Source organism: Gallus gallus, chromosome 12, assembly GCF_016699485.2.
Source record: "Gallus gallus isolate bGalGal1 chromosome 12, bGalGal1.mat.broiler.GRCg7b, whole genome shotgun sequence".
Taxonomy (NCBI): Eukaryota; Metazoa; Chordata; class Aves; order Galliformes; family Phasianidae; genus Gallus; species Gallus gallus.
Genome location: NC_052543.1, coordinates 5332209 through 5349275, shown reverse-complemented (window position 1 = coordinate 5349275; position 17067 = coordinate 5332209). Strand labels below are relative to the sequence as shown.

The window sequence follows — 17067 nt, the reverse complement described above, 5'->3', positions numbered from 1 at the left end:
AAGACAAACAAGCTTAGGAAAGCATCAAATACAAATGCTTATATCTTGAGCTGCATTTCAGAGCTGAAATCCATGCATTCTCCCAGTCACAGGAAGAAACCTGGCCAAGCCATTTCAGTTTAGCTTTCTTTTTCATACATTTGTATCAAATTTAACTGTATTGAGCGTATCCATGTGTAAAGGCATCTATTGTGTACTTAGATGGTTCTTTCTTAATACAATGAAAGTGGCCTTACATGTTAGTATGAGTATAAATGATTAGTTCATCTCACAGTGTAACATAATAGACAAGAAAGGCTACCATCAAAATCTGCTGGCAATTTCAGGTGCTCACTCTGACTTACATTAGTGTTCACAGTACCTCGTATTTTAGAGCAAAACACAAATTATAGCTTTTGTGATTCCCTGTTTCAAATGCCTTTCTCATACCCCATAGACTCAAATCCCACACAAACACCGAAATCAGGACACAGTTATTAACTGTACACAGGTAACAATAATTAGCTATAGAAGCCTAAGTAATTTGCCTAGCAGTACGCAGGGTCTCCAGCAGAGACAGGAGTCCACTTCCACAAAAAAAGAATTTCTCTGGCATAACAATGACACCATCCCTTCCACCCACGTACACCTCACCTGACTGGATACTGGCAGCTTCTGCAACAGTGAAGAAGGAACCTTCTCAGGAATGGGGCATGGGTCAAATAGGAAAAATAAATGGTGATCTTACAGATAACTCTAATGTAACATACGTGCTCCAAGACTTAAAGCAACCTTATGACATTGTGTAAGCTTAGAGCCTTGGGAAAAAAAAGTCTGCTTAAAGCATAAGTATTTCTGTCGGGTAGCACCATCGTGACATCTGTTTTCTACCAACAGGGTCAGATTCTCCACATTCTCTGCACAGATTTCTGCTCTAAGTGAACAGCTAACAGCACAGTAAATTATCATCTTCCATGTGGACTTGCAGAGGGAGGGGAGGAGAAACTAATTCGTGGCTCTGCTATTCCCAAACATTTACTGATAGGAAAAGAATGACAAGATGACAAGAATTTGGATACCATATGAAATTTCATTAGGGAGTGTGCTTGGCCCTTACTACTCATTCAGTTGTATGTTTCCTGATTGAAAGGTCTGCCTCCCAGCTTTGCACTCCTATTAAAGCCCTGCATTTATGCATTCCCTGGAGAATGCAATGCTTAGGGCTATGCCCTGATCCAAATATTAACATTTTCTCCAAAATTAAAAGATGGAAGAGGTTGTTGTCATCTCAAAAAATGCTTGAAATAATCATAGAAAGAGCTGTATGACAACAAATCATAACTCTGCTATGCATGACAGTACCATTGCAAGGTTTGCCTGTTTCTATGCAATAGATGGAAAGATTCAGCCAGAAAACACATTGCCATCAGCACAGTGATTTTTGCCAGGCAATGGTGATTTTGGCAAGAAAATTGAAGTCATCAGCCAGTAGCAGGAGATTACTATACTACTCCCCAAACTGTAACCAGTATTACAGAAGCTCTTAGGATACAATTTCGTCCGTATTTCAGTTTAAAAGCAGGATGTTTAGTCATCCTTATGATTTTCCTTACTGATAATGCTTTCAGAAGTTTCTTTTTAATGCCTTATAGACTGAGGTAATTTAAAATCTCAGTTGTTCATAGAATATGATTCAATATGATTTCTGTTGCAGAGGGGTCCACAGCTTAAAGCATCAGCCAAAGGCAGATGTATTCTCTTAGCTCTAGAGTGAAAACAGACTTCACCTGTATGATATATGAAAAGCCATAAATGAGACAAAACACACACCAAGCTCTGCCATTCCCTGTTGGACATAAGTCAAAACCAAAACCATTTCGAGTTCCCTGAACTCTTACAGTTTGAGTAAAAGTAGCACAAAAATAAAGTCACACCAATTTTAGTTAAAAATACAAAACAAAGCCTAGCTTACCAGACTGCCTACCAGTCTGTCTAACCAGTCCTTTGGGCCATGTACATGTCCACACAGTTGTTTGATCTGCTTTAAATAAGCCTCTAAAAGGGAACAGTTAAGGATCTATAAATGTGAAGGTAAACAATTCCTTAGAGTTATCTTATGATTAGTGAGGAATTATTGAAATCAGAGATTTGTTTTGCACCAGAAGCAGGTGCAGTTTTGCTGCAGTTACAAGTTTCCATAACAATAAGCGGAGTGCCAATTAAAAGCCAATTAGTCATGGATATTACTTTAAGGTCCAGTTCTTTCCAGCTCTCCGCTCTTCAATTTCCCTTCTCTGGAGCTGCCCATTATTCTCACTACAAAGGCCCAACATGCATGGGCACTGTGTGCCTGTCACCAGGGAAACCTCGCCGCACCCAACACAAACGCTTCCCAGGCACCTCCAGAACTCCTCGCCCCTCTGATCTTTGCCCTAAACAAATGTGCTGTTTATTCATGTTGCTCCTCATTTATGAAGACCCATTAGATGCTGCATGAATACTAATGAGAAAAGAATTTAATCTACGCTTAAGAAGGAGTGGAGATTCCACTTTTATGCATTTACCATGACAGCAAATGCAGACTGCTTGGCCTGTTTCATTATGCTTGCTCTTTAAATCCTGGGATCTCCCTCAGTTTAAAATTAAGAGTCTGGATCTAGCCCTCAGCTTTGCTGAACAATAAAAAGCTCCCAGGTAAGAAAAAATAAGGTAGTGGTTAAATCATATGATGAGAAATCAGGAGATCATGGTTTTTTTGGTGGTGGAAACATCACCATCCCTCTATTCATGTCCCCATCACCTCACTTTGGGATGAGGAAATATTGTGTACTCAACAGTGTGGAGCATGAAGCAAAATTCTGCTGGTTTGTTTGCATCTACTTTTAAGCTCAGAAAAACTGAGAAAATCCAGCCACAGATTTGCTGCCTTCTTGAAATATTGCCCAGACTCAATGTGGGATTCTATTTTCATGTAAAACAAAGTCCCTTTCTTCCAGTAGGCAGCAAAGATTCATTGCTTAATTAAGTCTACTCTTCTAGTTCTGTGCCCAAACTCAGATGAGAACCTTCAATCCATCTCACATTCAGTGTCTAGCAATGGTTTTCACAGACTGCCCAACTGTTCCTTGCAGCTATGCGAGGAGAAGCAGTTCCCTTTCCCCCTCCCCCCAACTTTCCATACAGTCAAAAAGACTTCTGGCTCTGCCTCTCTGATCTTTGGCTCTGAACTTGTCAGACTACTGTCTTAAAATGTTTCGGATTACAGGAATGAGAAACAATTGTTTATACATTCCTTCCTTAAAACTCCATTGCACAGGACATTTCCCATCCCTGTACCTCCTCCCTATATGGCCGCTGGTCCTTTCCTTTCACCTTCCCCACTGCCTGCTATGGATAAAGCAGCAGCCAGCATCACATCATTCTAGATGCCTGGCAAGGCACACCACAGCTATTTATCTCCAGTGCAGTTATTTCCAACTGATCCTTTCCAACATTTTATTTTAGCTCATCAAATAGAAAATCTCTTGGGTATTTTGTTTGTTTTTGTTTAAAAACATCCATATTTACTCACTTTGTCCTCCCATATTTTCTTTTTTTTTTTTTATCTGGCATAGAAAAGCTCTGAACTTCCAGCTTGCCTGGGCATGAGTTCCTTCACACGGATTTAAAATCTACTCCATTTCTAAGCTCCTTGAAATAGTTGCACTTGCTATGTTTACTTACAGTAATCTTTGCTGCTGTTTTATCCAGGGCATAAGAAATTCTAGCTTCACTATATTTGTGATGGGGAAAGTACAGCATAAGTGACATTAAGAGCCCGAGCCAGGTCTAAGTCTTGCTTCTGAGGCACCTGGGTCTGAAGGCCCTTGCTCAAAGTTCACATGCTTTTCTAGCTCCCCAGATGAATATCTCCAGAGAAGAATGATACAGCTGTCTTCCATCATTCACTGAGCAGGAAGACCTAACACACCACCCGTATGGCTCTCTTTCTCTCTCAACATTTAAAAAGAGCTGATGACAATGTCTCAGGAGAATTACTAGAGATTGCACTTTGTATTTCATCAGCTAACTTTAAGTTCCTTTATAAGAACTGCAGAGAGGTGAAAGGTGTTATGTCTACACTGAAACTGGCCAAAGTGGATGTAATCTATTATCCAAGTCCTCACAAAGGCACTGAATTTTATAGGAAGGGTTTTAATGTTTTTTTTTTTAAAAAAAAAAAAGGAAAACAAAACAGAACTTCAGTGTTCTCTGGACTGCAAGCTAAATTGAAACGAGGTTGCCAGCTGTAATACATTATTACCATCAACAGTTCTCCCATTAAACATTACAGCACTCACCCACTTTAGAAGATTTTCACAGTACTTCAATATTCCTGAGTTTCTTATGGGTTAAAAATTTTAACCAGCTTTGACACTACAGTTAAGAGTCAACAAGATCTCAGTATCTCTATCTCTAGAAATCTCTAAACTCCAAACATATGTAAATTACACTATAGCTCAAAATTAGAAGAACCACCCACAAATACCAGACAGCTATCAGAAGACCATTGGTGATTCCTGTTGAATATCAGACCTCAGCTTATTTTTCTTTAGAAACAAAGGAAATAAGCACAGTTCAGAAAAATGAAGTGTTACATCCTTGTCAAAGGAAACATGACTATATTTCACAGCTACTAACCACAGCACTACACTCACAGCAAAACCCTGCAGTGATGATCTCAGGAGCCTCCATTTTGAATTCCCAGACTTGCTATTTGCAGGCTACTTAATGAGTTCCCCCCCTTCTTCCACTCTCCGAACTAATGAAGGCTAAATGACTAGCCAGGCTTTGCTCTGGAGGCTGCTATTTCCCTTGACTTAGCAGGAAATCTGATTGTTGCTAAGTTAATACCATAAACCGTAAACAAAACACATCATTAATTTCCATGCAGTCAGCTCTACTGGACAGAGTGAAAAAGAAGCAATGTTTTCTAACATGGTTTGCCTCAAGTTTCTATCCTACAGGCTTTTGAAATACAGACTTTTTGTTCTATTAAACTCACAACTATTCACCCAGTGCACAAACACCCACAGACACCACGAGGTCCAACATTGGTGTGGTTCTTCAGAAACCAACAGCAGCTGTGGTATTTTAAACAAAAGCTCTCAGCAATACTTATCTCTAACTCAGCACCAGCTTTCCTCTTACTACATCTCAAGTCTTGTTTCGAGCAGTAGCTGAACTTACTGGCAGGAAGTACTTGTAAGATTTACACAAAAATACTGTGTTCTACAACTTGCTTCAGCAGAACTCATTTTCCAGGAGTTTTAACTCTCAGTCTTTGCTGATGTATATTTAATGTGCTAAGTGCAAGGAATATTCAGTATTCATCAAACCAAAACTAATCCTAGGAAGAGTTTAGAGGGAACCTCATTTACTGTAAATCTGAATTTGTTTTGCCTTCTTCTGCACATAGATAATTTGTGAACTATGCGATGGCTCCTACTGGGAAACAATGTGATGGTGCTGTTGTGGGGTGTAAATGGGAAAGTATATTGGTGTTAAGTTTTGAAAGTGAACTGTTCTCTAAGTTGAAGAAAAGGAAACAATAGAAAAGTACTCTATAAGAAGTATATTACATTTCATTACACAGCATACACGTGTAATGTACACAAACTTGTAATGAACTGGACTCTGTTCATTGAGCTCCATATTCAAAAGGCTGCTCTTCCTACCTCTGAAAATACTTGATATAAATGTATGGATTGATTTTCCATGTATCTGATATGACTGTTCTTATTACAAATAACTGGTTTTATAATTCCATCATAACTCTAATTTCACTAACCATTAGTAGAATTGAGTTACACATATATAGTGAAAAGAACAGGACTGCTAAAATAAATTCAGTACTGTAAGTTGTCTCAGTTCCATGAGCTCCATTTCTACTATTTTGGATCTGAATACGATCATCTGGATTCATTTCCTTTGTCACCAATATTGCATACTGCCATTGTATCTTGTCTAAAATAACAATAGTGATAGCTATACTGTCCTTCAGTGTATCCATTAGAACATTTTAAACTCAACTGCATGAAAATTAACTCGGAATTATTCCTCCTACTTTGAACTTCCTTAAAGGTACTGCCTCAACTCCGTCCATTTCGCTAACTATATTTTCCTCAGTCCAAATAATCATTATTTTCTCATGCATTAAGTTATTTTAAAAAATAGACTTTGTTGACATGCTTAAGGACTTGCATTCATCAGGTACGCACTTTTTTTAAACCATAAATGCTACTAATGTAGCTGATAATCAGGGTATGTCCAGTCTTAAAAACTGGAGAAGTAGCACACTTTGAAAACTGTTTCCTTTAAGACAGATTTAGGATTGTTAGCAGTTCAGAAGCACAATGATCACATCTGCAGGTGTGACTTCATTCACATGTCATTCCTTTTGATTTTCCAGTCTCTTCATCCCCAGTACTCAGGAAACTTAGATTTGAACTGCCTAAAGGCACCTCAGTGATGTCTTCTGTTATAAATAACTGAGCACAGAATTAGAAGGCAGAAGTACTTCATACTAATTTTAACTTAGCTTTTGAATTAAGTGCATGGTGTCATTAAAAGCTCCTGTAAACAAAATAACTCAGATCTCAGTCTCACTGAAATAAATGAGGACAAGTTCTGTATGTCTTTATGAAATGCAGACCATAAACTACATTTTTTTTTTAAATAAAGTGGATTGAAATGCCTCACAAGGGCAGTATGAAAACCAATTATTGAGTACATGTAAAGTGTTTGAACCTGTGAAATACAACGCTGCTGGCTACTGCTGCTATCCACGTGGCACCTCATTCCCTGCAGTTTCATTTGAGGGACCCACAAAAAGCCTTTAATATTAGCATTAAGGAAGATGATACTCATGCAGAGCTGTTTTCTATTACTGGCCTTTTGGCTGAACCGAGTCTTGGTTCAGTGCTGTAGTCTGACATTTATAAGCCTGAATACCAGTCTAAGTGACTGGATGTAAGACTTGCTACCCTAGCTATACATGTGTTCATGTTAAAAATGAAGCATGCACTCTATCATTGTCAGTGGAGAAGGGAGACTTTATGGCCAGAGTAGACTGTTTCCATATATATTTTCCAGATGCCCTTGACATGAATTAAAAGCTACAGGCAATATTTAGTTTTTATTACCTAAATATAAGTTTGAATGCACCTTCCTTTGATTCCAGCAAAAAAGGACTCAGTGCAGTCCTTGGCAGTTTGATTTCACAGGCACTGTGGGATGACGACCCTTTTCCTTTATTTCAAGCTTGAACAGTATTTTTCATTCATCATTCACGTGTCACACTGTGGACATTCATCTTGGTTTCTCCAGATTTCCTACTAGTCCACCTTACTTTGTCTTTCTTTTCCAGATCAGAAATAGTGAAATTTCAGCTTACTTCCAGAAGCAGCCCAGAGCAGAAAGATGCAGCAGCTTTGTCAGATGGAAGATGCTGCTTCTCTGTTGTGCAACAAGATCGAACATCTCCCACTGGCAGAGCCGGGATTTCTGAAAATGGTATCAAGCCCAGTACTCAACTATTCCCTCACCTTTTTTTAAAAGACCCTCAGCAGAAAACTAATTAGATATTAATCCACCAAGGCCACAAATTAATCTCAATATAGCTTGAAATCCTAGATTTACATAAAAGGTAATATCACAGCTTTCTACTTCTCCCTTCCAACATAGTTTTGCTTCATTCAAGACTGAATGTGTCACTTAGAGTTATGACTTAAAGCAATTCTTTTTCCCCTCATATGATTCACCTTACCAAAGCCTTCTTCCTTTCTAAGAAGTATGAAGTTTTTATTTAATTCAACAATAAAAACCTCAGAACATCAGCTAGAATTATTTACAAGAAAACCATTTAATCATGATACCTGGAAACATCGTCTGCTTCAGCAGCTCTGAAAAGATGCAATGTATTTAGCACATGTAGCCCTAACCACTGTCATAGCATCACTCACTTGAAATTCCTCATAGGACTGAATGAAGCATTCTCTGACAGTCTTCTAAGATCCTCAGGTTTGCCTAGACTGGCTCTTGCTAAAAGTGACCCAGACTAGGATTTACTGTTACCAGGACTTTTAAAGAGATGACAACTTCTGGTGGATCATTTAACTGCCATAATCATTAGAGACATTTATGACAATGCCAAACTTCTCCTCCTAGCCTCTCTGCTCAGTCCCAAATAGACAGCAACTGCAAAGCAAATCCAGCTTACCTTCAGTGATTTTTGACATTCCTCATTCAAAGATAACAAAAACAGTTACCTGAGATCAACTGCAAGTAATAACGCATCTTTACTGCGGACTAAGAGATCTATCTGTAAAGTGTAAAATTAGACTGTAAAGTAATGGAGCTGGCAAGCAGCTGCTCAGGGACGCAAAAAATAATAAACGAAAACACAGCATTGCAGCACGTTCTCCATTTGGCCAGGCTTATAAAATGAACCTGCTTTCACAAATATGTTACTAAATCAGGCACTGTGCCAGCTCAGACAGATTCCATGTCTGATATGTCACAGCTCAAGTTCAAAGAGCTTTCTAGCAAAAGTTTCTCAAACAAATTAGCCAGAAAAGAAAAATGAGTCAGAGCCAAAACTGTAAAGTTGAACAAATAAAAACAAAGGCCTGGACATCTGGGATAAACCCAGGATTTATAGGTGTATGAAGATACACCTTCATTTTTAGAACTCATTAGTTACACTTTAACAAATATTAATTTCTTATAGCAGAAGAGCACTTGGATCAATGGAATAGTGCACAGTTTTCTGCATTAGCTAAGTTACAAATTACTGCTTAAGTGCCATAATAATGAATTTTAGTAAAATACTGCCTTTACATCAAGAGTGATACCTAAGAAGTTTGGCTTTTTTTCTCTCTGGTTTCCAAGCTTGCTAATCGTAACCTACCTGAGGGACGCCAAATATGGCCTTTCCTACATGCATTTTCAAACAGAGCAAAAAGAATCATCACATAGGAAAGTAGTACTGGGAATGTCTTCAGATACGTGCGAGAATACTTTGAGATTTATACACTTTGTGCCTGTTTTTAAAATTCTAACCTGAGTACCAGCTAGCTACACCAGATGCAAAAATAATGCAATGAATTGCACATACCAGTTTGAAACTCTGCAGTGACTCCATAGTGCTGCGCAGTATCAGTTCCCATGGCTGCCACATTTGTGAACTCTGATCATTATCCCTTCAAATGCCTATGGAAGAAAAAAAGTCATATGGAATTAGTTCCCAAGCAATATTTGTACGTGTTCAGCCAGTAACTTATTGAACTCGTTAACCTATAAATTAGGTACGTTCAACGCTACTGGAATCGAAATGTAATCAACACCCACGTGCGGAGCGCTGGCCGAAGGCAGAGCAGTGCAGCGCGGGCCGCCCGCGGTACGGCGGAGCCCCATGGCCGCGTGCTCCGGGCTCGATGGCGGAGCGCGGCTGCCCCCCGGAGGGGCTCCTGCCAGCAGCACAGCGCGGAGCGCCGCGTCCGCTCGAGCAGCGCGAGCCCCACGGGCAGCTGCAGCAGCCGCGCCGCGCTCGCAGAGCTCCGGGGGGTCAAACAGCGCTTGATTACTACGTTAAGATTATTAAAACTATCTAACCAGCTAGCAATGATTAAAGCAAATAATTTTGAATTGAAAATAACATTGAAAGCGTGAACTAGATTTACAGTCCAAATGCCTGTTTTTCAGGCACTAAAAATGGCTCCCAGTAAGCTACAGGCATCGTAACTACCAAAGTCCAGCAAATACCTTCTTGGAGTAAAAATGAGAAAGATACAACAGCTTTTCTAACATACACTTTAAAAATACTGAAATATTTCTGGAGCAGTACGTGTATACATACACACACAATGGACACATTAATAACATGCTTGGCACAGGAGGAGGCATTAGGTTTACACTACATGGATTCACCTAAGGTTGATACTTACAGGTCAAATGTTAGCTACATATGTAAGTCACCCTCCCTACAAAACACAGTAAGACAACTGTACAGTTAATGAGTATACAGATGTTAGGCTAGAAAGATTATCGCATTAGAGAGGGTTAATCAGATATGAATAGAAGCTCACCTATATCCTAGGCTCACCAGAAAGACTCCAAGAGAAGCAATCTCTAGAGAAAGAGATCCTTCCTGAGTGGAAGTCAGCCCTTAAAATGGGTTCTAGGAGAGGTGCAGCCTGGCTCCACCCCCTCTGATCACACAGGTAGATTGCCTTCACCTGTGCTCCTGCAGCTGACTCAATGCTCGCCCCAGGTGGTCAATCAGAGGTTCAGGCCGTGATTCAACAGTTCCCATACAGACAACAAATCAGAGGAAAATTAATTCAAACTCTTGCACCCCAAATATGCATTTGGATGGTGAAAAAGAAAAACAACAACAACAACAACCCCACCCTAACAAATACAACAGTTTTATTCCTGCTGAAGATTGTATATTCAATTACATGTGAAAGGTAACTGTGCTCCCTTAATAATAATACATTCTCTATTCACACTTAAATGAAAGCAAAGAAAACAGCTGTAGGTTACCTGCAAGAGGGTGCTGAAGTGTTCACTGTTCTTAAAATAATAATCTCTGCTGAGAGGACATTGCCCTGGCTTTAAGCCTCTTTCCATGGCTGATGAAAGACACTGTGCTGTGCCTCACCCGGGCAGTTTAAACCCCTGCCTCACTGGGTTAAGTTGTCACAGCTGTGGTGCACTGGGGGTTGTTTTGTAGCTGAGTGACTGTTGATTTCTCAGCAGATGAACAGCTGTTCCGGGCAGTGGAGGGCCAGGCGGCCTCTGATGAAGAGGAGGAGAAGTGGGCAGGAGAGCAGCAGCCCCAGGCAGCCTGCATGAAGGAAATACTGGCCAAGTTCCCTTGCTGTGGCAGTGGGTACGTTGCTGAGATTTGTTTTACCTGAGCCCTTTGAGAATATTACCTCATGACCTGTGGGCACTGTGGCTTCAGTAAGAGGCAGTAATCCTGGAGAGCCAAAATCAGAAGGCCCGTGTCCCACCTAATCAGCATCAGCTGGGATCTATTCATTACTTGCTCTGCCAAAAGATTTGTGGGAAGGTTGGTTTGGGTTTTTTGTGTGTTTTTATGTTGTTTTTTATATATGGGTGTTGGGTTTTTTTGTTTGTTTTTTGTGTTTTTTTTTTACAAACATAGATCATCATCATGAGTTTTCACTCACTTTTTTTCTTCATATATATACACATAGATGTGATGAGAAAAAACGGAAAAAGCTCCTGACTTACTTGGAGACCAGCAGTGTTGATGGCTATGAAGCTGCTGTGGAGCTAGAGGAGCACATCAGCCAGCTCAGTGAGCAGCTGGAGCTTAAGGGGGAAGAAGTGAAGAAACTGGAAACAAATATGGAGGAGGTAACAGGTGCCAAGCATATGGTGAAGCAATTGTTTATGTACCTGTATCCATATGCATTTACATTTTGTTCTAGCTATTCCACTTTCTATCCCTGGTGTTTCTCCCTGTGCTATTCCTTTGCAAAACTACATCACGCTTTCCTGTGACACCTGCATTTCTAGCGTGGCTCCAAGCTGAATCTCCATTTCTTTGGAGGATGAAATGTTCACCAGCTGCTGTCAAACCCAAGCACTTCAGATACCATTCTTTACTGAACTGGCCTAAGATGTTCACTGATATTGTGTTTGGGACTGGTACTGCTATAGCCCCAAGGCAGCACGCTAACAATAGGATTACTATAGGCAGCTGTCAGCAGTCCCTCAGCTCTGGATGATGTACACTTCATGTCCTCCTACTCCTCTGGGAGCACAATAACTTCTCAAGAAATCCCTCCAGCTGACTGAGATGCAGACATTCGCTGTTTTTCAATCCTTAAAAGAAAATCATTTAGCTTAGTCTGGCCGGCTCTGAGACTTAAAACTAGCATATTTGTAAATTAAAAAGATATATATAGTTCTCAGGTTTAGCAGCATGCTCATCTTTGCTTTAACAGAGGTTGTAACCACAGTAGTTCAAAGTCTCAGTGCAGCATCCTGGTAGTCCTGTGTGATGTAACTTTAAATCCTGCAAGTGGCAGCCATTGAAACACACAGATCACTATTTATCTTTCTATGAAACAAAATAAGACAGATTGCTGACTCACTGCAGTGTAAATTTAAAATCAGATTTGTCATTTTGAGCCTGGTAGAAATTTATTCTTAAGCTCCTTTCCATTTACTTACCCAGTATTGTATTTCATGTATGGCTTTTGGTATTTTTTTGTTGCTGCAATACAGACAAACACATAGTAAGTAATTTCTTTCAAGAGGTTTACTGTCCTTGTAATCAGTACCAAATGAACTGGAAGACTGAGAAATGCTCTCTCACATCTGATTTGCAAATAAATATATTTGGTGGTTTAATAAACCACCAAAACACTTTCTCTGACCTGAAAAAAATACTTTGTACATTGCTCTATGTACTTCTGTTTGGACTTGCTCAGTGCTAAAAGATGAGATAAATAACAGCAAAGCTAACAAGTAAACTCAGCAGGCAAGTGCAAAGCAACACTCTCAAACACTGATCAATAATTGATCCAATCTAACACTGTAAAACCAGTGGATAAAACAAGTTGTGAATTTTTTCATGTCTTGAAAGAAAAGGACCGCAATGCTCATCCAGTTTCAACCCCCCTGCTATGTGCAGGGTCGCCAACCACCAGACCAGACTGCCCAGAGCCACATCCAGCCTGGCCTTGAATGCCTCCAGGGATGGGGCATCCACAGCCTCCTTGGGCAACCTGTTCAGTGCGTCACCACCCTCTGGGTGAAAAACTTCTTCCTAGTATCTAACCTAAACCTCCCCAGTCTCAGTTTAAAACCATTCCCCCTTGTCCTATCACTGTCCATCCTCATAAACAGCCATTCTCTCTCCTGTTTATAAGCTCCCTTAAGTACTGGAAGGCCACAATGAGGTCTCCCTGGAGCCTTCTCTTTTCCAAGATAAATAAGTCCAGTTCCCTCAACCTCTCTTCATAGGAGAGGTGCTCCAGCCCTCTGATGATCTTAGTGGCCCTCCTCTGGACCCATTCCAAGAGCTCCAAGTCCTTCTTATTCATTATCTTTCCTATTCATTATCCTAGCTTTATTTGTGTGCTGTACTCCAGAGCTCAGGTTTTTCCTGTAGCATTCTCTCTCTTTTGTAAGGGCACCACCTATCAGCAACCAGCTTATTCTCAAAACTGACATTTGGCAAGGTAGTATTTCCATTTCACAACTGAGGCACAGATCCCAAATCAGGCTGTGCTAAGGGACTTGGGCAGAACCCAGGACACAACCCACTCCTCTGAGCCCTGCAACCCAGCTACTCACCATCCCTCCTCATTATCTAAGTTTTAAAAATAGCTTGAGCTCTACAATCATCATTTTCTTATTTGTAAATGTTAAGGTATGAACAGGTATTAGATGTAACCTATCTAGGGAAAGCAGCCAGAATGTTTTAACACTACACTGAGCCACTGTCTGAAAGCACAATAAGATGAGAGAAAAAATCCAACATACACAGACATACAAATGCATGTAAATATGAAAGTATCCAGAAACTAGCATGCTTACATAGGACAAGGAGACTGTTATACTATAACAGCTAAGAAGAGGTTTACTACAAGCCAACATGACTAAAGCAGCAGTTGAAAGCAGCAGCTATGTGATGGTATGCGCACAGGGACTTGGTGGGGTGTGCAACCAGGATAGATGGGCACCAGTTATGAATTTCCATGAGCATCTGTTTGACTGCATTGTTGGAAAGTCCATTTCACACATAAAAATAATGACATTTTTTCCTTTTGTGTAACTTCACATGACTGTTCCTGCTCTACAGGGAAATATAACCACTTCCTGTGTTTAGTGAACATCTGTGGCAGGTGGTATTTACAATGCAGAGACATTCTGCAATGTAATAAAAGAAACCTTCTGTTTAATTCACTGAAAACCTCACATAGCCTCCAGAGCATCTCAGTCACACTGCTGCCACACTGGGGGTAAGAAAGTTGGCTCAACATACAGGAAAATGTTAGTTTCTTCATCTAAAAAGAGTATTCAGACAGTGATGTTGAAATCACTGTTTGGCAGATGGGCCAGATTAGGTGATTCAAGCTTCTGTAGCTGTTCTGAGCTGTATAGTTCAGAGGAGCTGGAAAGTCTCACACAGCAAAGCACAAGAGAGCTAATGTAACAGGGAAATTTGCATCTGATGGAGCAATAAGTGCCAACTAACAGCCAACTTTTAGCACTGTCAGAAACTAAAACCTTCTGCAAGGCTCACTGTGAATCAGAGACTAATTTATTTTTTCATTCCGATGACATTTGTGTGTTAGAGAACTGAAATTCTTTTCCCATTTCTTAAAAATCCACTAGGATATAAATCTCCACAAGTAAAATCTATTAAATATTGAATATATTGAGGTCTGCAGCCTTTCTGGTTCCCTGTAAATACTCCTAAAACTGCATTAAAGATAAAAGATGACAAAGAAATGCCAGCAAACTTGGCATTTACCTCACGTGATTTTGGTTTTCAGTGTAATGTTAATAAACAGATTTAGATTCTATTTGCAACAAGAAATTTCAGTAACTGGTTATTTCAGAATGCTGGGCTTAGCAGTGAATGGCAAATGAAGTTCATAAAACCGAAATCTGTCAGTGCTCTCAAAGGTCCAAAATTAACATATATGTGACATACTTTCCAGAGGATGCTGTCCAGGCTCAATTTAGCAAGCTAGCCATGCATCTGCAGTGGATGTGGGTCTGTGGCAAACAAAGATATTTACTTTTTCAAAAGGTGCAGTGGCTTTCTAGTACAGCATTAGTCACTTAAGTTCTGCATTAATAAGTAATGTTCAAACCCTTAACATTTTTTTCACAGGCAGGTTTAGAAAACCAACAGATTGGTTCCGCTTTTGAAGGTCCAGATCTAAGAAGACCACTCCTGTGCAGAATTTCTGTATAGCATTCTAAAGCCTTGCTGAACCTGGACCTTTATGTGCTTAGTTGCAAAGCATGCCAGTGTTTTGCAGAACCAGAATCTTGGAAATCATTCTGTAGGACTTCTTTTTCCCCTCAGCCAAAACACTTTGAAGATGGCTAATTACCTTCTTGTTTCAGTGAATATACAGATAACTGACTTACAGGAGCTGCAAGGCCAAAACATGACCACATTGGTGAGGGAACACAAATCAGTTATGTTTTATAGAGGACTACAGGAATGCAAAGTGTTAGAAAGCTGAAGTAGGAATGCCAGTACTTAAAATTTCTGAATGATCTGCTAGCATCTGATCTTGAATGAATTGCCATTATGTGCAAGTGTGAAGCATGCATTTCCTAGCAACTATTGATTCTTTATATAGTACTTTAAAGAAATGTACTTTTCAAGATAATCTTGAGTGAACTGACATTTACCAGATAAAGGGGAAAACTTAGCTTTGCAATTGTTAGGCAAGAAAGTTAAAAGCTCCAGTGCTTTTAATTCCTGTGTCATTATCCAGATGAAAGGCTCATTGCTAACTGAACTGCAGCAAAAGGTGGAGGAAACCGAAATGTTGAAGATGGAGCTACAGATGTTGGAGACTGAGAGAGTTAGGCTGTCACTGGTGGAAGAAAAGCTCATGGATGTTTTACAGCTTCTTCAACAGCTGCGAGACTTGGTATGGCAAGAAAGCAGTCCAGTAACTTAAAACTATTTATGATAGTGTTCTTTTCAAACAAAAAAATGATGTTCATATATTCCATTCCACACAAAATGCTTTACACCAAGAAACATTTTTACATGCATTAGCCCTTGAAACTGCCTAGTGATTTCAGAAAACTTTTAAACTACTCAGGATGACTTTCCAAAAGAGTCCTAGAGGTCTCCTTGGATGTCGGTCTTCAAGTTCTCATTATTTAGAGGAAACAAGAGAAACTTCCTTTGAAATTACATATCAGCATGGACTACATGGAGGTGTGGTAAAATGCAGCAACAACACAATCCCCCTCAGTACATTATATGACATTATGGTGAAGGAAGTAAAAGCATTTGCCAAGTACTTAGGTAAGCAGAAAGTGGCCTTCCAGGCTGGAGTTCGGCTAAAACACTCTAATCTCTTTTTTCACAAACCTTTTTATGTCTCAGTCTCAAGTTACAAGTTGTAGAACACTAGGAAGTGAGCACCCCGTGACAGCCTGTGCAGGAGCACCAGCACACTGCACTCAGCCTCAGGCTTTACCTGCTGTACAGCGTCCACGCACAGCGGCAGCTTCTGCCTTGCCATAGCAGCTCATCAGAGGGATCCTGCCTTTGCAAAGCACGGCTCCTGGCACCAACAGAGGCCAAAGCCTCAGCCTGAACCTGAGGTCAGTGTTCTGTAGCTCGATAAGAGTCCAGCTTCTCCCCAGCAGTTTAGGAAGCCTGCAGCAAAATTGGGAAAAGAAAAAAAAAAAAAAGCTGGGAGCCTTTTATTAACTGCATCCTACAGTAGCACTGATTCAACATTAAAGCAATAATACTCCTTCTCGTATACCAATATTGTATTTTTCTGTGAGAAGTTTCTTATCTGATTAATGATCCAAACATGGATTTATGAAGGTGGACATGAGGACATCAGAAGTATATGGCTGGTGTGGTAAGCCTTTAGAAAACAAATCTCGGTCTCTTGCTTGGGGACTGATAACGGCCAGCCAAAAGACAGGCAAATTGGATAATCTGCAGAACATGGGCTATGTTGGGACCCATACTGTACAGCTGGGAGCTCATTTCTTTGATAATGATTCAGAATTCTCCTCAATTTTCAGCAAAGCCTTGCCTAATCTGTGTGAGATGAGAATGCTTCCTCAGATGAGCACTCTGCTTTGGTAGAAGCATGTTCATGTTCCACTGATGACTCCAGGGAACAAGTGCAATATCTCATAATGTGGTAACTTATTCTAGCATTTGACAAGGAAATTCTCCTTTCATATTGTTAGCCTGACATACGCATCAATAACAATCCAGTGGAGGATTAAACTAGTAACGATTATGAGTGGCAGCCAGCATAATAACCTTTTGTG

At 40.1% G+C, this 17067-nt stretch overlaps 2 protein-coding genes across 23 annotated transcripts in view; one reads left to right on the top strand and one right to left on the bottom strand.

Moving 5' to 3' along the window:
• The window catches only part of KIAA1257 (uncharacterized protein KIAA1257 homolog), a 141874-nt gene that overhangs the window by 61843 nt on the left and 62964 nt on the right, over window positions 1–17067 (bottom strand). For 6 of the 17 annotated variants that reach the window (XR_005839389.1, XM_040646655.1, XM_040646654.1 and 3 more), the window contains exons 1-2: window positions 2227–2358; window positions 1952–2034 (exon numbers count right to left, since the gene is read on the bottom strand). Coding sequence is in view for 15 of the 17 variants with exons in the window: in XM_040646655.1 (XP_040502589.1) it covers window positions 1952–2034; window positions 2227–2312 (169 nt within the window). In the remaining 2 variants the exon portion in view is untranslated. Of the gene's footprint in view, window positions 1–1951; window positions 2035–2226; window positions 2361–9136; window positions 9232–16247; window positions 16430–17067 lie in introns of those variants that run through there. The other 11 variants (XM_040646662.2, XM_040646671.2, XM_040646665.2 and 8 more) reach the window with 7 other exon arrangements.
• Window positions 1–17067, top strand: part of EFCC1 (EF-hand and coiled-coil domain containing 1) — a 47003-nt gene that overhangs the window by 24239 nt on the left and 5697 nt on the right. For 2 of the 6 annotated variants that reach the window (XM_004944526.5, XM_004944525.5), the window contains exons 3-5: window positions 7388–7533; window positions 10780–10915; window positions 11247–11409. In XM_004944526.5, the coding sequence (XP_004944583.2) occupies window positions 7388–7533; window positions 10780–10915; window positions 11247–11409 (445 nt within the window). Of the gene's footprint in view, window positions 1–7387; window positions 7534–10779; window positions 10916–11246; window positions 11417–15527; window positions 15687–17067 lie in introns of all 6 variants that reach the window. The other 4 variants (XM_414315.8, XM_004944524.5, XM_040646673.2 and 1 more) reach the window with 4 other exon arrangements.